This window comes from Lissotriton helveticus, chromosome 10 (assembly GCF_964261635.1).
Source record: "Lissotriton helveticus chromosome 10, aLisHel1.1, whole genome shotgun sequence".
In the NCBI taxonomy this organism is placed as follows: Eukaryota; Metazoa; Chordata; class Amphibia; order Caudata; family Salamandridae; genus Lissotriton; species Lissotriton helveticus.
The window spans coordinates 889,662,860-889,682,198 of NC_136071.1; the positions used below are offsets into that span (position 1 = coordinate 889,662,860).

Here is a 19,339-nt window from a genome sequence, read left to right on the forward strand (position 1 = left end):
TTCCTCAGAACCCGAGGAATCAAAGGTATGGGAGGAAACGCGTAAAGGAGTTGCGAGTTCCAACTCAACTGAAACGCGTCCCCCAAGGCTCCTTGCATCGGATACTGGAGACTGCAGAATGACAGGCAGTGAGCATTCTCGCGAGTGGCGAACAGGTCCACCCGAGGAATCCCCCACATCTGAAAGATGCCATGAACAACCTCCGGGTGAAGCCTCCACTCGTGGTCGGCAGAGAACTGCCGACTGAGACTGTCTGCACGAACGTTCTGAACTCCGGCCAGATGATTTGCCATCAGACAGGACCAGAGACGCAGAGCCTCTCTGCAGTGCCAGGACTTCTTCCTGCAGGAGAAGCAGGTGGTCCTCCGAACAATAACCCTGGCAAGGAGGATAATTTGGGGGAAACTCCCGAAAGGGAAGAGCATACCCATTCTCTACAAGATTGAGAACCCAAAGATCCGATGTTATCAATTCCCAATCTTGTAGAAAATGGGTAAGCCAGCCCCCCACTGGGCCCACATGATCTGGAATGGTGGATCTAGGGCTGCTTTGCTGCAGTGGCTGGGGGCTGGGATGGGGAAGAGGAGGAAGAGGAGGAAGCGTTATGGCCCCGAGCTCGGGCCCTTTGCTTGCCTCTATAAGATCTATATAATGTGTTTTGCTGCTGTTGTGGCTGCTGCTGGGTTGACTTATAGGTTCGAAAAGAAGATCTGCTAAATCCTCTTGAACGTCTACCAAAAGTGCCCCTGGTCTGAAGGCCCAACGACTTGGCTGTCGCCCTGCTGTCTTTAAAGCGTTCCAAAGCAGTGTCTGCTTTTTTTCCAAACAATCCAGAGCCGTCAAATGGAAGATCCATTAATGCCGCCTGGACATCTGTGGAAAACTCACTTGACTTCAGCCACGCAGCTCTTCTTGTCGCTACGGAAGAACCCATGATCCTCGCCACAGAGTCCGCCGTGTCCAATCCACTTTGAATAACCTGCCTTGCTGCAGCTTGAGTATCAGAGATTACCTCTTGGAAGTCTTTTCTATCCTCTTCAGGTATCTTGGGCACCAACTGTTTCACAGTGTCCATAAGAGCGTGGATATAACGCCCCATCAAGCAAGTTGCGTTTGTGGATTTCAAAGCCATACTGGCAGAGGAGAAAATCTTTTTAGCAGCCTGATCCTGTTTTCTCGACTCCTTTTCTGCTGGGACCTGTGGAAATGCACCCGTAGATCTTTTGGAACAGGCAGCCTGCACCACCAAACTCTCCGGTAGAGGATGAGAGGTTAAAAATTCCGGGTCTTCAGGAGCTGCCCTATACCTCCTAGCTACAGCCCTAGATACAGCAGGAGCTGATACAGGATTTTTCCAAATCTCTAAAATTGGATCCTTTAAGGCATCATTAAAAGGTAGCAACGGTTCAGTCACTGATGAAGGAGAGTGAAGGACCTCTGTGAGCAGATTAGATTTAAATTCTGCAGTTGGTAGAGCAATGTTCAACAAACCTGCAGCCTTCTTTATCACTACATGATAAGGTGTCACATCCCTTGAGGGCTCATCAGAAACCGAAACAAGGTCCCATTCAGGTGACAGTTCTAGGCCACTAGCTACAGTCAGGTCCTCAAAAGGGTCCTCAGACTCCTTTAGTTCGCCTTCCTCCAGATTTTCCTCTCGATATCTTTCTTCCTCCATCAACCTCTGGGCTTCACGCCTTGATCTTTGCCTCACATTCGAAGCCGTCGGATCCGCAATCGACTCCGACGGAGCCGGAGCCGGCGTCGAACCCGACGTCGGACGAGGAAGAGATCCACGACGTCGCTCAGGGTTCGGCATCAAAGTTGATGGGACTGGCGTCGAAGGAATCGGAGTCATCGATCTCGGCGTCGATGGCTTCGGAGTCGAAGGCCTCGCCGGAGTCGGATAATGCCAATGCGGCGTTGGAGCCGGCATAAAGGGCATAAAGGGCGCAGGTGCATAGGATTGAGGAACACCCAGACCATATGCTATAGGACCCATGGGACCAGTAGGAGCTCCAGAGGGATACATAGCCCTTGAATAAATTCCGAACATCGCATTCAGGAAATGCGTAGGATCCTGACCTGGAGCCGGGAAGGCTGGGTACGAACCCCCAGGCTGCTCTTGAGGGCGTGGAGTCGAAACTACGTTGATCTCCTCTTCGGGCTGGTGCACCGGAGCCGTACGACCTTCGGGCCACTGAGCCTCTCCCTCTCCAACCTCCTCCTCCTCACCTTCATCCTCCCGACCTGAAGGATGGGATGGGTCCGGAGATGGAACAGCTTTCTGCTTCGGCGAACTCGGCAATTAGCATGTGACGCCTCAACCTCGGCATCCTGTTCTTCCGAAGCCGAAGATACTACCACCTTCTCGACCAGCTTCACCTGCGACTTCGGCTTGGAACCCGACTCCTTCCCCGATCGATGTCGGGATTCATGGGTTCTCTTTTTATGCTTCTTTTTTGAAGATCTTGAAGCATGGGCTGAGGACGAATCCGATCGCGACCTCGATCGAGACCTTGACTTCGAGCGTCGAGTCCGCGATCTTGATTTCTTCTTTTCCTTTCCTTCTTTAAACTTGGCAACAAGAAGTTTTGCCTCTCTTTCTCGGAGGGCTTTTGGTGTCATCTTCCTGCAGGATTGGCAGTCCTCGACGTCGTGGTCGGAGCTCAGACACCACAAACAGCATTCATGTGGATCTGTGATGGACATTATCTTATTACATTCTCCGCAGGCTTTAAACCCGGTCTTCTTCGAGGTCATGTCGAAAGAGAGAAGACAAAGAGACTAGAAAAATAGCAAGTAACAAAGTTACAGCAAAGGCTACAGACGATCCCAGAAAACCGTTAGCGTCGACGACGCGGAAAAAAGGGAACTGATGTCATCACGCCGGCGTGGGCCTATTATAGGCGTCGGTGACGTCAGCGGAGTCGCGAGCGATGCCATGCCTCTATGACGTCGGCACGAAGCTGCAAAAAGAATTTCCGAATGTTGCTGACGCAGGGGGATATTCACAAGGTGAGGAATCCACACGGCAGATGTATCTATCAGAAACATTTCCTAGGTTGGTGGATCTAAGGGCTCTGGTAGGTGTATAGGTTAAGAATTTTGTCAGATGGGTTGGTCCCCTGTTGTTGAGGGTTTGAATGTGATACACAGAGATTTAAATCGAATCCTCTTAGCTATGAGTAGCCAGTGGAGTCAGGCCAAAGACGTGGAGAATGAGTCAAATTTAGAAATACCCAGCAATACTCTTGCTGCGGCATTCTGTACCATCTGAAGTTTATTGATGCTACGCCTAGGGGCGCTGGAGAAAAGGGCATTACAGTAGTCCAGTCTTGAAGATATGAGCACTGTTGCAACCGTCTTCCTTAGGTCCATGGGGATTGCCGGAAGGATTTTCCTCAGCATTTTCAAGATGAAGAAGCATGCTGAGGTGGCCAAATTAATTTGTGCCTCAAAGGACAACTTGGTGTCAAAAATTACTCGAAGATTTTTGGCTTGGAGCACAGGTTTGGGCAGGGTGCTAAGTTGGACTGGCTACCAGCTATCTGTCCAGAAAGGTGGGCTGTTCCCCAGCAACAGAACTTCAGTCTTAGCTGAATTTAACTTCAGGCATTTGTCTGACATCCAGTTGGCCATGTGGCTCATATAATTATGAAACCTAGTAGCTGTCTGACTAGCTGGACTGCTTACTGAGACGATGATCTGAGTGTTGTCTGCGCATTACACCAGGGTAAAGCCATAGCTTCTTAGTAGGCTGACAAGAGGGCTGATGTAAAGGTTAAAAATCGTTGGGCTAAGAGATGAGCCATGGGGAACTCCACAAGGCATTGTGAAGGGAGCTGATACCATGTTACCCAGGGCTACTTCCTGGGATTGGTCCGACAGGAAGGAGCACAACTGGGATTGCGCCCTTCCTCTGATCCCGATGGAGGTCAGTCACTCCTGCAGGAGCCCATGATTAACCGTATCAAAGGCTGCTGACAAGTCCAGAAGGATCAGAGCTGCGTTCCCCCCACCATCGAGAATCAGCCAAAGTTCCTCCATGGCAGTGATAAGGGCCAACTCCGTGCTATAATGAGCATGAAAACCAAACTGAGAGGAATCAAGAAAGGTGTTATCATTAATAAAAAACGAAAGTTCGGTGTTCATTGCCCTTTTAACCACTTTTGCAGGGAACAGGAGACTGGATATTGACCTGTAATTAAGAGTCTTCTTGGCATCCAGGTTTGGTTTCTTCAACAAAGGAAGAACAGAAGCTTTCTTCCATTTCTTAGGAAAGTGTCCCGTTAAGAACATTGTATTGAAGATCGCTGTTAATGGGATGGCAATATTTCAGGTGAGATATGCAGGATTTTAGGAGGGCATGGATCTGATGGAGAGCCCGATTTTGTCATCATAATAAGTTTAGTGGTTTGTTCCATTGTTAACATAAAGAGAAAAGAGTCGGAGTGACTGGTTCAGACATGTCTTGTGTTAAGTCCTGAGGGGCTGCTTGCATCTTATTAAACTGGGCCGTGTCTGGGAAAGGTGATTATCCTACTGTTCAAACAAGTCAAAGACAGAATTGACTTTATGCTGAAAGGAATCTGCTAGGGATTTGCAGAATTCCTGACAGATATTAATGTCAGGTGCATTTGGCAGCGTTGCAAGTTCTTTTACAGTGGTGAACAAAGCTTTGGGCTATTGGCTACTGTGATTTCCTCAGCAAAAAAAGACGCCTTTTCTCTGAGAATGAGTTTTATAGGTTTGGAGATACGTCTTGTATTCCATTCTAGTTTTTGCATTATTTTCAAGTCTCCACGTCCTCTCTAATCTGCGACAAAGTTGTTTGTGGGCTTTCAATGTATCATTGAACCAGGGTTCTGATGGTGAGCTCCTGGATCGACAACCCAGTTTCGGGGGTGCTAGTTGTGTCATGGCCGAATCAAGACAGGCATGATATTGAAATGTGGCGAGATCGGGGTCGGGGGACAGGTCAGGTAAGGTTTCCGAAAGAATAGGGTTAAGGGAGTTAGTCTTCCAAGGGCGGCTGACATAGGGTACCCTGGGGACTTTTAAATGTTTTTTGTGCGGCAATAGTATATCAAATAAAACTGCTTTGTGGTCTGTCCAGACCATGGACAAGATTCCAGTCCAATTTAGAAAGAGATTATCTGAAAGGATACCATCTAAACAGTGCCCAGATCTATGAGTTGATTCCTTCACCAATTGGCGCAGTTCTGCACTATCCATATGATCTAAAATTGCTTTTGTCTCAGTGTCAGCAAATGTTTCCAAATTAAAATTAAAATCCCCTAGCACTGTGAAGTTAGGGTGCTCTGCTGTATGTGCTAACAGTGTGCCTAGGTTGTTTAAAAAAGTGGCCTTGGGTTTGAGTGGTCAATAAAGTAGAACCCCACTAACGGAGTGTTGACCATACAATTCTATTTTAAATTTAAATGATTCTGTCCTTGAAATACAAGTTTGTTTTTTTAGACTTAAAACTGGATTTAAGAATAAGGGCGATGCTCCCACCTTTTTTCTCTACCCAATCTAATTTATGGATTTTATACCCTAAGGGCAGGGCTAGTAAAAGATCTGGGTCAGAGACGGCATCTGCACAAGTCTCTGTGACAAAGGTTATGTCAATCTGATGCGATTCCAGGAGTTCTCGAAAAGCGATAGCGTTCTTAATTAATTATCTGAAGTGGATGAGAACAGATCATATGCAATAAAGTCCCATATCCTTTACAATCTTAATTTTATTTCCTTGAGAAAATAGAAGTATATGAAACCACTGGGTTTATGCCTGTTTTTACAGGCCAAGGTGCCGCAATTTTACATCAGTGAGACCATAATGAAACATGAGTTCTCTCCAGGTGTTATAACTTTGTTGCCCAATTTGCACAAACGGTTTTGTCAATTTGTGACCTGAACCTTGTTTTTCCTCTGCTTCATTTGACGAGTGTATTTTCAGTTCTCTACAAAGTAATACTGAAAGTAAACAAGGTGGCTACAGACAGCACAAGTTGTGACAGATACGAAGCAGATTCTAGCAAAAGAAACAAACATGTTAACGCCATCTGGTTCCTAGAAAAAACTTAAAGAGTGAAAGAAGAGCCATGTAGATGAGATGAGAACAAACAAACTGGGGAAAGAGTGAAACTGTGATTCAAGGAGCATATTAGTGATCTGCCATGTTGAAACTCAAACATATTTTAACTTAAAATACCAGATGGCCATAAAAGAATAGGAATATTTCATTCAGTAAAGTCCTTGTCAGCAATGCTTTTTCAGGAACTAGAAGTAGGTTTCCCTATCAGATGAGTCTAGACTGATGTGAGGATTTCTGCTTACCCTAGACTGCCAAAGAAGATTTCTCCATAATCTTCACCTTCTCAAGCAAAGGGAATAATGTTGCAGGGTGGCAGAAATACCAAAAGAGTGAGGCAATACTGAATGCAAAGCTGGAGAAGCACCAGTAAACATATGAACAGTAGAAGCTTGTGACAGCTCATAAAGAGTGATGATCAGACTTTAAAAAACCCTGGGAGCGAAGGAGCAACTATCAGGAAGTCAAGTGCAAGAAGAATATGGTAGTCTTGCTGTAGATATAGAGAAAGTGGGGCAGTCTTGTTAGCACAAACAATGTACAGTACGTGACAGTAGCATTCCTGTATCAATCATATTGTGCTACATTTAGGATCTACAGAGCTTGGAATCTCTAACATTGATGTACTTCATTTAGGACCCGCAAAGACCAATAGCAGGGCTATGGCGCTACTCATTTTGGACCGATGCATTGAACAGTCAGGATTTTGGATATACTTTATTTTAGCCTCTAGAACATCTCTTAATTAAAGACATCTTTCTTAGATTTAGGATTTACAACTTGATGTATTTAAATGCCAGACTAAATGTATTCTCAGTTGCTCTGTACTTGCCAGCCGTGCTATTATTTATTAAGCTTCAACTACAAAATGCTGAAGCCATATTATCCTCCTTTTCTCTAATTTATGCCGTTTTCATATTTCAATGAAATTTCAATTTACTATCCCATGAAACAATTATAGGGCAATTTTAATAACAGGATTTTCATAATCCCACCTCCAATGGCAATTCATTTTAACAAAGCTCAACACCAAAAAATAAGAATTGAATATTTGTCACTTCATTGTCATACCTAAGAAGAAAGATGGACTCATTCGATTCTCCATCAAGTGCGCTTTTAGGACGTAATTCAGCAGGATTTTCTAGTTGAAAAAAAGAAAAGTTAGCAGAGCATTTGAGGCCATCAGTGACACACGAGGAAAATAAAAATACGGCAAAATTAGCTCAACATATCACAGCCAGCATACCCAGCTTGAATCCTTTGTTAAATTGCTGAGTATTGTCAGGTCCAGTTGGCATAGACTGAGATTGGGAGACCTGTTCTGACTGGTCCTTCTGGTCTCTAGTTGGAACTGATAAACTGTTTTCATGGCTGTTAAAAAAAACGGCAACACAAGTAAATCAGTAAACACTTTTCTATATCCAACTAAATGTTTTATCCTTTAATTCAGTTTTTGGATACATTTGAGTTTTACAACATATGCAAATAGGTTTTCATCTTGCTTTGGAGTGACAGAAGGCCAGTGTGTCTACTTTCACTTCTGTTTATACCTTAATTCCCTAGCATACTGAGCAACACATCAGGAAACGTATGCAAAAAAATAGTCATTAACTTCAGCTACAATACACACACAAGCAATGGCAAATTCAATGGGTCTGGGCATGGCACGTTGGTGCAACCGTTTTTTTTGTTGTTGCACGCATGTGCCACAAAAAAAGGGAAGAAATGAAAACATGCTACCTCCTAAGTCTGCCAAATGCTTGTATGTTGTTGTTATTTGTGAAGACAAGAATAAATCCCCAACTAAACAAGCACTGGCGTTGCCAATAGGTTTCGCATTTGGAAAGTTGGAGCTATTGGTTTTGTAAATGACATTTTATATTTATATATTGTTATTGACAATGCCAATAACGATATATAAATATAAAATGTCATTTACAAAACCAATGGCTCCAACTTTCCTACTGCGAGACCTATTGGCAACGCCAGTGCTTGAAGACGGGCACATGTTATGCTGTTTTAGTCTTTTCTTTGTTCTTAGCTTGCCCGGTCCCAATGCAATAGGGCTCGCATTAGTAAAGTTTGAGGGATTAGTATTGTAAATGACAAATTTATTATTTAATGTTTTTGTTTTCAAATTTTGGAAATTAATAACTTTGTCATTTACAATGCTAATAGTGTTAACTTGTGGAAATGTGACACCTATAGCATTTGTAATGCAATATGTGTTGTCTTTACATGACTTAGATGTATTAATATTAAAATTAGCAATGTTTTTTTTTCAATATTTAATAGTTAAATTAAAGATATTGTAATATATAATGGCAATAGCTTAAACTTTTGCAAATAATTTTGTGGAAGATTATGTTTATTGTTTTTTATAGTGATGAAAATACAAGAACAGAAGTGAAAGATGAAATTTTTTTGGTGACATTTTCAATACATTTTGAACAATTGAGAGAACATATTTGAATCAGTTGTTGTTGAATTGTTGCACATATTGATGCTTTGTTGGCTCAGAATGATGTTGTGGGTGTGCCGAGTGATGCTGTGGCGTTCAGTGATGCTCTGGTAGCGCATATTGATGTTGTGGTGCCCCTGAGTGATGCTGTAGTGGTGCTGAGTGGTGCTGTGGTGGTGCTGAGTGGTGCCGTGGTGAAAGTGTGCACTGCCGGCTGGTGGTGTGTGTGCCTGGTGGAAGCGTGCACTGATGGTGTGGTTGTGCGTGTGGTTGTGCGTGTGGTTGTATGTGTGGTTGTATGTTGTATGGTGGGCGAGAAACAAAGTACGGCCGGCTGGCCGTAAAAAAATAATTAGGGGAGGAGAAGCCCTTTGATGTGGTGTCACGGCCTGGCGGCCGTGAAAAAATGCAATTAGGAGAGGGGAAAGTGGTGAGGAGAGTGGTGTTGAGAGGGGAGAGTGGTGGTGAGAGGGGAGAGTGGTGAGAGTTGAGGAGAGAGTCAGGCCTGGAGAGAGTGAGGAGAGGGGTGAGTGAGGAGAGGGGAGAGAGGCGAGAGAGAGGTGAGTGAGGAGAGAGAGAGGGATTGGAGAGGGAGTGTAGTGGTGAGTGGTGAGAGGGTAGAGTGTTGAGGGGTGAGAGGGGAGATGGGGAGAGGAGAGGGGTGGGTGAGGAGAGGAGAGGAGAGAGAGGAGTGAGTGAGGAGAGAGTGGGATTTGAGAGAGGGAGGGGGAGAGAGGAGTGAGTGAGGAGTGGGATTTGAGAGAGGGAGGGGAGAGTGGTGAGAGGGGAGGGGATAAAGGGGAGAGAGTGAGGGGTGAGTGGGAAGAGAGGGAGGAGGGGAGGTTGAGGAGAGAGGGAAGATGGGAGGGGGAGAGGGGCTCACTTGCAACAGAAGAGCTACCTTACTCACTGGCACCAGAAATGGAACATTATTTAGATACAGCAGAAATTGCATATATGATCACATGCACAAGAAATGTCACTCTGCTCACATGCATCAACAAGAAACATACAAATTAATGCTAAATGTATGCATTAAGGTGGTGAAAACATTAATAAACTGGCTTGTTATGCCGCTACCAAAATAGTGAGACACCATTGTTTCACTACAAAAAGATATAGGTGACACTACCATTTTCTTTACTCTCGAGTGAAGAAGAAAATGAAAAAGTAGATATTACAAGTTGCCATCACCAATTTGCCTACTGTTCCTGTGTGATCAATAGTGCTCTAAGCATGCTACAGTGCCACCATGCCAAGATGAACTGCACCCAAGAACTAAAGTGAACTAAAAAAAAACGAAAAAGACAAAGGAACCACCTACTTGACACACAACTATTGTCATATGCCTGATGCAATACAAACAACCAAAAAAAAAAAGAGAAGCCAGCCAAACGCACAAATGTCGTCTGTAAAGTATGCAGCCACTGGAGAAGCATGCTTGTGGGGACTGGGAGGAAGGGTGACGAGACGCAGGCCCTGCAGTGAATAATTAGGGGAGGAGAGATGCCGGCCTGAGGCAGAGCGCATGCTGGGGGAAGGAGGCTGGGCTGCCTTTGATGTGGTGATGTCTCGGGGAACTACCAGTGTCAAACACTTCCAACCCCCAGACATCCACACAAGCTGCGGTGCCAGTTTTCTCTTCCTCTGTGTGTGTGGAGGGCACAGGTGGGCTAGCTGTGGAAGGCTGTGTCTTTCAATCAGTATGTGGTTGTGTATCACTGTGTGTGGTGGGGACAGGCAGAGTTGATGTGTGTGGTTGTGTATCTCTGCGCCTCTGCGTCTGTGTGTGTGGCGGGCACAGATGGGCTAGCTGTGGAAGGCTGTGTCTTCATCCTCTGCAAGTATGTAATTACGGTTTACTGCAACTTAAGTGACATGCAGTGGTCCACGCCCCACTTGGAAGGCTCTTCAGTATAAGTGCAGCAGCTCTACTGTGAAGCGCTTTTCCTGTTCAGTAAAAAGGTGTTGCAGTCCTGCTGGGAAGTGCGTGTACTGTTCAGTGTAAGTGCAGCAGCCCTGCTGCGAAGTGCTTGTACTGTTCATTATAAGCGCAGAAGTCCTACTGCGAAGTAATTGTACTGTTCTGTGTGTGCAGCCGCCCTGCAGTGAAGTGCTTGTACTTCTGTGTAAGTGCAGTCGCCTGTTGTGTTAGTGTGATTGACTGTCAGGGAAGCCTCACTTCGAGCTCTGAACATGAGTGGGGTCAAGAGGCGCACACAGAATGGGCAGGAAAGTTCAAAGGCCGCCTCGAACAACTGTGACATTGAAGAGCGGCGCTACAGCCCCAGGCGATGGCAGAGAGGTGCGAGAGACTCGCCGCTTGCAGCCGCCCCTCTTTAGTTTTGTTTCCCCTTCATATGAAATATCTCGACTGATGTCACTGTCATTTCTTGTCTCTCTAGATGATCGAAGTTCCGACTTTTATCTCTGCCATTCCTTATCAGAGGGGAGAGACGGGAAAAGACAGGCAGGGAGAAAGATCGAGCAAAGTGGGCGTGATAAGACAAGTTTAAAAACAAGTTTACAATAAGTAAGAAAATAAAGGTTTGCTAGTCATGTATGGATTAATTACAATACAAATTGATATTACCAACCACTGCTTACGAGTATTTTTGTGGGACTATTTTTTTTACTTGCCTTTACATACCCTACGTCATTCTGCTATATGTGATAACACGGTTTTAGAGCCTTTTCCTCCACTGTCAATCCCACTCAACCTTTACATTTTAGACTATGGCCACGGACTATCACATTCTAGTTCCCTGTTCTAACTTTGTGAGATAACACTGACCCAAATGTGTACATTTGTACCACGAACGCATAACAACGTACATAATATTGAACACGCATTTTAATTACTGAGAATAAATGTCACCTTATACAATCTCTTAAGTTGTCATCTATTTTTTGGTATAAGGTCCACTTTATAGGAAAACAGAAATAAACGACATTTATTAGTGGACAGATAACGCAGTACCCAATGTCTGTAGGGCACAGTGTGTGTAAGACAGATGTAGCACTCTCGATGTCACTTAACCAGAATATAGAGTTATGTGGGAGACTCTTACATCAGGAGGTGTGCACATGTATCACAGGAGTATTATGCGTGCATCTCGAGAAAACTATGCTAATCAATATTCATACTGTCGGCTAACTACACAGAGATGCACTGGGACGCAGATAGCTTGTAGTGTAAGAAAACAATACAGTGTACAAACAATGTGAGCCAGCCATGCCACAATAATGGATATTAACCCGTCTGTGCCGTTTTAAAAGAGGGCATATAACCTTTACATTTGAACCACACTTAAAACCACTCAATTACACCATATGTTTAACAATGACTCAGATAAGAAACGCTTTAATGCAAGACACTGGTTTCTTAAATCACAGATAACGTTCACTTTGCCAGCTCAAAAAGCGATGGGTATGCTGCTTTATTAATCTGAAATACTTGTGATTTCTCTGTGAAATGCGTATGCATCTCTCAATGCTTAATGTTATTTACAATTGTTTATGATTTGGCGAGCAGATGAATTGCGTTTGTTCGGCCTTCACGTTGTCTTTGCTGAAGCTTCTCACACAAACATTCACTGGCGTCATGTTTTGCCACCCCGTTTCACACAGCACAAGCGTTATGTTACAATCCTAAACCAGTACTAATTTCCATTTAAAAGTAATTGGAAGGTAAAATGACTATCATCGCCCTGGTTTCAAACAAAAACAACTTGACCTGAAAAAGAAAACCCCGGACACGAAGAACAAGCTCTTGGCAGAAATGCATGAGGCAAAGCGGCCGGGAAAGGATCCCTTTGATGTGGCCGTGAAAGCAATTAGGGGGAGGAGAATTGAGGCCGCTGGGGAAGCGATGTGGCAAATGCTGCTGGCAGGGAGCCTGTGGGGAAATGCAAGCTCGTGCACGAGGCGTGCACTTCCCAAAATCCTATGGGGAGAGCCCTTGGCCTAAAGAAGTGGGTTGACTGCATTAGGGCTCGTTTCCTATTACTGCGTAATAGGAAAGGACGAGCCGTAATAAAGAATACAAATACGTGCTCTTTGGTGAGGGAGGGGGAGGGAGTTAAAGCACGGCAGGACTGTCGAGTCATGGCCTGCAGCCGTGAAAAAGTGAAGTGATTAATTAGGGGAGGAGAACTTTGCAGAGGCCGGCCGAGCGCACACTGGGGAAGCCTGTGGGAGGGAAGCTGATGCCTTTGATGTGGGGAGGGAGATGCGCGTGCTTGTGTGGTCACGTGGTCACGTGACTGACTCACATGCACTGTGAAGAAACCGCAGTGGTTTCACGAGTCGGATCAAGCCCTTGAATTTTCGCCTATTACATTCGCAAGCGAATGATAATAGGCGAAACCTAAAAACTATTAAAATCTCCAGCAGATATAAAGTTACAAGGTAACAAAATGTGTTAGAACAAATACTTTATAGTTGAACTCTAAAAAATGTATTTACACATACGCCTACCTACAACCAAAGGCAGTGAGGGTAAGGCCAAAAATAGGACAGATCGAGGAAGCCAGCAAAGAACAAAATATAAATTAAACATTTAAGGTTCAACCAGAGGGATCGCACCCTCCCTGTTCCCAATCAATCTACATATATTGTTGTAACGCCTACCATTCATTGATCACAGTCCTGATAATAGCTGTTTGTGTTGGTACCATCCGCAGACACATGTGTATGCTTGATGTTCAGTCGGTCCCACCCAAGATCTTAGGATGTTGATCCAGAGTCATCTGCAGAATGTTCAAATATCTCAAGTAAGAAAGTTCTAAAAGTTGTAGCTAAAAACGATATACAAGGGCTCCACACTTTTTCGAAGTGGTCTGGCTTATGATCCAATGCCGAGGTTTATCTAATCCTTAGGCGCTTGTAAATATCACATAGTAGGTGTTTGATGTCCCTCTTACTTATGATTGGGAATACCGTCCCCAAATGCACACGGGAAAAAATTCCTTTGTAATTTAATGTTTTTCGAAATAATGTTTTATTAAAATTTCTTTTCAAAGCCCATTCGCAATTATTAAATGTTGTTTTCACATGTGAATGAGTTGGAATAACGCTACATCGAACTATTTTTATCTTCCTCGACCCAGAAGGAAGTACTCAAATAGCACCAACATACATTGGATTACTTGACCACCGCAGGATTAATCAAGGAGTGCGACTGTTCTTTTCTTTTCCAAACCTCTTACTTATTAACCATTTTCAAGAAGGGTAAAAGGCTAACTAAAGTAGGCCTTAATTCGCTTTCTGCAATACGAAGCAATCCTCCACAGACACAACAGGTGTGAAATCAGGTTTCCCTATGATAAGGGTCACTGGTTAATGGAATGAAGTAGACTCCCTTTGTGTCCCAAGCCTGTACCATGAATCTAATGACCACTTATAAGTAGTGCACCCAACACAGCCTATGGTTTTTGCTCAACCCTGGCACCTTCCATATGTGGAGCCCAGCAGTGTGTTATCAGTGAAGCAAGCACTGCTTTTAAAATTCACTTTTGTTCCATTCCATAATAGCATTCCAAGATAGCACTTTGTGAGATTGGGCATTCCCATTTCACCCACCTCCTGCAGGAAAACAAGGCTTTCTGCCCTGCCAGATTAAACTCTCATTCAGTTTCTGCATCCTATCCATAGTCTTCGGGGCAGTGGCTGCACTGGGAGAGTTTGTAACAAAGTATTTTGGGCAGAAGCGTCATTTTAATTACTGTGATTCTGCCCAGACAGGATAGGCCAGACATGTGCCACGATCGGAAGGCCACTAATTTGGAGTGCTTGAGGGCTGCTAATTTGTCTAGAAAAAAGAATATTTTAAATCCCGATACTGAATATGTAGCTTTGCCAGACAACAGAAAAAGACATTGTGGTGCATCCTGTTTGTCTTTTGAATGCAGATATATTCACTATCTGGGTTTTCTGGAGGTTCATTTTGAAGCTTGACACTTGCCCAAAAAGGGATGGTGTTGAACGCAGTGGATCTTAAAATGTTGCATGCACATCATAGGCATCTAGAGTCAAATGGTTGTTCTGTCTGCCAATTGAGATTCCGGAAATCTCAGGGTTGGCCCTAATATTTTCAGCAAGGGGGGTCAAAGTGAAGCACACATGAAGGAGGAATCAGAGACCCTGTCTTGTAGACCAGCACAGCTGGAAAGGGTAGGAGAGAACACAATTGATTATTACCCTAGCCATGGTCTGAGAGTAGCTTCTGAGAATCCAGATTTTCAATTTAGGGCTTAGTCTTAGTCTGTTAAGATACTTTGCAAGGCCCAATGTATGCCATTAAACCCTTTCACTGTGATTATTAATAACAGAAGGGGCATTTTCTTGGTGCAATGGATATTGTCCAGCATGTGAATGAATTGTTTTGGGTTTTTGCAACAGCCTCAAAGGAAAGTATCCAAACTGATCATGACCTACTAGTCTCTGCATAAAACGGGTAAGATAATGCATTAGGATGCCTTGTGAGGATTTTAGCATCAAAACTGTAGAAAGAGATGGGCCTGTATGAGGCGCAGAATAATAAGTACGTCCTGGCCTTCGGTATCACTAGTATAAAGGCTTCCCTCGCGGTGGTCGTCATCGTGTCACCACTGAATTGTAAAGACGTGGAAAGACTAGGGCTACAGTAGGGTAGAGGTTTTATAAAACACTGAGTAGGCATTGGCACCTAGGATCTTAGAGGGCTGATGCTTAGCTATCTCGGATATCACTTCCTCAAAGGTAATAGCTTTTTTGAGAGACCCCTGCTTGAGTCTGGGTCAGTGATGGTGTTGTGGGGGCAATCAAGTAGGGCTCTGTAGCAGAATTAGCAATACCCGGATTGTTCCAGAAATATGGGCCTCACAAGATTCGAACATTGATTTTGGCATAGCCTCACCTATGGGCTACAAGGTCCTACATCAATCCAGGGAGGGCAAAAGAAGGGGGCGGGGGTAGCCATAATCTTCATGGACTACTGGGACTATTTTACTATGTTTCAAAGAAAAAGGGAGCTACCCCAAAAGTAAAAAACTTAAGGGACGGGGTGTGGAACAAACAGCAACAAAACAAGTCCCTATAATGCTAAGGAAAGAGCTAACTGTTGTGTCCTAGACCAAGTACAATTCTTTTAGGCCGATATAACCTAAGATGACCCATGGTCATATATTATTTCAAAACATGCACTAAGACCCAAAGAAAAAAATTTAGTAATCATCAACTGTAACAGATCTAAAGTATAATAAACAATACAAAAAATAAAGTTAAAAATATATTTATTTAGTTTAAAAAGATAAAAGTTTTACTAAACAGTTATTGTTATCAATCAAAACCATGTTGTCATTCCTCTCAAATTAGGTTACAATCTAATCACAAAAAAAATCAACGCAGTGTTTCGGTGATCTCTTGAATGGTTCCACCTTCTTCAGGACTAAAATGATTTCATCAAGTCTTTTAAAATCATATCAGATAAAGTTCACATATTCATTCTCTGGGGGGATTAATATCCGTCTTGAAATTCAAATGGAGACGGCTTGTGAATGAGCCTTTTTCTTAATTGTATTGACTTTGTAATCCGCAAGAGCCGGAAGGGCAGTTTGCTTTCTAGAATTTTATGTGGTAACTGGGCATGGTGGTATCTTGTGCTATCCGTGACGAGTCCGCAGGAGCAGGGAGGCCGACAACATTTTAATCGGTCACGAGAAAGGGAGGAATAATAAAAGAATCGCAGATTTTCCACCTCCACGGGTAATTGAAAATACCTGACTTACCTAATCTAAATGAAAATACATCCCTCATCGCATTTTATTCTTGAGATAAAGTCCTGAATTGACTGCAGTGGCTTTTTAATCAACCAACCCGGTATATTAGTACGATGGCTCTTGCGGATTACAAAGTCAATATAATTAAGAAAAAGGCTCATTCACAAGCCGTCTCCATTTGAATTTCAAGAGGGATATTCCCTGGGGAGCCCTTAGCTGCTGGGGGCAATGTTTGCTTTGCTTTTTGGGACCTACCTGGTACCGCCGCCACTGCCGAGCTGTCTTGGTGCCTCAGCGCCCCAGCTTCCACATCGCGACTGGACTCCAAGTCCCGGCGAGACCAGCGGCCGGAAGCTGACGCCGCCCACGGCAATCCTGCGCTCGGTGGCGCATAAGAAGCAGCGAGGGCTCCGGCGGAGCGGAGCCCTTAGCTGCTGGGGGCAATCTTTGCTTTGCTTTGCTTTTTGGGACCTACCTGGTACCGCCGCCACTGCTGACCTGTCTTGGCGCCTCAGCGCCCCAGCTTCCACATCGCGACTGGACTCCAAGTCCCGGCGAGACCCGCGGCCGGAAGCTGACACCGCCCACGGCAATCCTGCGCCCGGTGGCGCATAAGAAGCAGCGAGGGCTCCCGCGTCGCGGGACGCGCGCGGGCAGCGCCGGGAGAAGCCCGGGACAAGGGCGGGCCCGTCTGCGGCCGTTCGAGGCCCGAGGAGGCCGGGCTGGGCCCCCATCTTGGCTTCCTTCCTCAGTATAAGGTAGTCTTGAACTATATCCGGGACGATTGAAACTCTAGATAATGCTTATTATAGCCACTGTTTTTTTGTACCTGACAAATGTATAAGGTTTTTCTATAACATAAGCCATACAATATATAGTCTGGTTCGGAGAAGATTTGTTTGACGACTATAGTACTAATAGCCGTGCACCTCTCCCTTGCTGGTCTGCACATTCATCCCAGCCATGTCTAATATAATGACGAGTAAAAGGAAGGGTACAGCTGGGACTTTAGATGATTTCATTACGCGAGCAGAACTTGTGCCAACACATGAAATAGAAATTGCACAAAGCCGACTCTCGCTAGACCCTTCCAAATTACCCTCACGTGTAGTAACAGGAGGCTATTCCCCAGCAATTACTCAGGGCCCAAACACAGGAATAGGAAGGTAACAAGAAGATGGTAATTTGAACTCATCCTTGAATAACCCAGTAATAGATATAATACAACAGCCTGGGGAAAATGCACAGCCAAGCCCAGGGATTGCAACCAGACTAAGAGTACATAAAACGGTGGGGACAGAGGGGGAAGAAAAAACAGCCAAAAAAAGGAAAAGCAGGAGAGAAAGGGAACTCTTGCAATGGGCACTTAAATGAAAGAAAAATGGTAGCAGTTCAAGAACAATAGGGGTACAAACTGATAATATCGACCAAATCTGTGAAAGAAGGGACAATGAGGTAATAGGAGTGGCTGATATTTTCTTAACTGCCCTAGCTTCAATCCAGACACAAATAAATGATAGAATGGACATCAAGTTAAGGGTCATGAACACTGAGATTGCCCAATTAAATGACACAGTTCACCTCTTAAGCAAGAACATACAAGAAGGCAATGGAATAATTGCAGAAAGGGAAAAACTAATTGTCGATCTGAAAGCCCTTACAAGGGTTAATACGGCAAGTGAACGTGCGGAAAGAACCACGCTCCAAAAAGATGCAGGATGCTTAGATAGAGCTCAAGCAAGGGAAGGAGAAGAACTTGCAGGGGTATGTGATCGTAGGAGGAGGGTTCTTGCCAATTATGTTAATCATGTTAGTGCTACACCCAATCCAGAATCCCACATTAATAGGAAAGTGATATATAGCCCAAATGAGACAGATCTGATCCCCAATTCAGACATCTTGAATCTGCCCCCCACTACTTGCCCATATGTCATAGTTTTAGCTGGTGTCCCGGTACTAAGGATGGACCAAAAAGAGTCCTGGCAAAATTTAAGGAACAAGCCGTAGACTGGCTATCTAAACACAAAAAATGTAACACAAGCAAAGCTAATGAAATTTTGATGGTACACAGGGTAGGTTGGGTGGGGAACTCCCAGAAAGATATACAGGGAGATTGCATCGTCATAAATTTTGGATACCCCCATGTAGTCCGCTCCCTCTTGCGGGCTCATGAAGCAACTCTAACTTGGAAAACAAATATAAACACTTTACCACTAGGATACTTCTATAAACCTCTACTACAGGGAGCGAATACACCACTAAATAAATTTAGAGTTCCAGAAATATCCAACAGATTCCAGGAATTCACCCTGCTTGAAGAAGTAGATTGACTACAAGGGTTAGGCGCACCCACAATCAATTTTAGGGATGTGATGACGATAGGTAAAGACCCATTAGGTACCTTGGGTGAGGTGAAAGGAGGGGACGTAACCAGTTGTGAAAAAGGATATGTATCCTCATTATTAAATGGTACTGATCACATTAATACTGGAGACCCCACTATAGCCCAAACTAATAAAGAACGAGCAGATCTGAAAATTATCTCGTGGAATATAGCGGGATTAAAAAGGAACAACAGGGACCCAGAGTGGAATAGTTTCATTGAAACAAGTGATATATGTACACTGGAGGAAACCTGGTCAACTAAGACCTTACATAAAGTGGGTTATAAAAGTTTTTGTACACCAGCTGTACCGTCAATAAGAGGAAGACCCTCTGGTGGCCTAGTAACTTGGGTAAGGGTCAGCCTCAATATTAGCATAACACAATTGATCATGGACTCTCCTGATATCCTAGGTATAAAAATAGTGACAAAGGACAATAGGGTCTTGCGCATTTATAACTTTTATAATCGGCCAGGGTCAAAGGAGTCAAAAACAATTGAGCAGTTGGACTCTATTTTAAACTTGTTAGATCCAGGTACAGGCATAGTAATTTTTGGAGACCTCAACTGTAATTTTGAACCCATTAATGGGCTCGAAAAGATCTTAGAAGTTGAAGATCTGGCTTATAAAATTCCTG

General features: G+C 44.1%; 1 protein-coding gene across 5 annotated transcripts in view; it reads right to left on the reverse strand.

Annotated features, from left to right (window-relative positions):
- ULK4 (unc-51 like kinase 4) overlaps positions 1-19,339 on the reverse strand; it is a 2,246,396-nt gene that overhangs the window by 1,876,283 nt on the left and 350,774 nt on the right. For all 5 annotated transcript variants that reach the window (XM_078663530.1, XM_078663529.1, XM_078663527.1 and 2 more), the window contains 2 exons: positions 7,344-7,468; positions 7,169-7,238 (listed from right to left, as the gene is read on the reverse strand). In XM_078663530.1, coding sequence (XP_078519656.1) covers positions 7,169-7,238; positions 7,344-7,468 — 195 coding nt within the window. The remainder of the gene's footprint in view (positions 1-7,168; positions 7,239-7,343; positions 7,469-19,339) is intronic.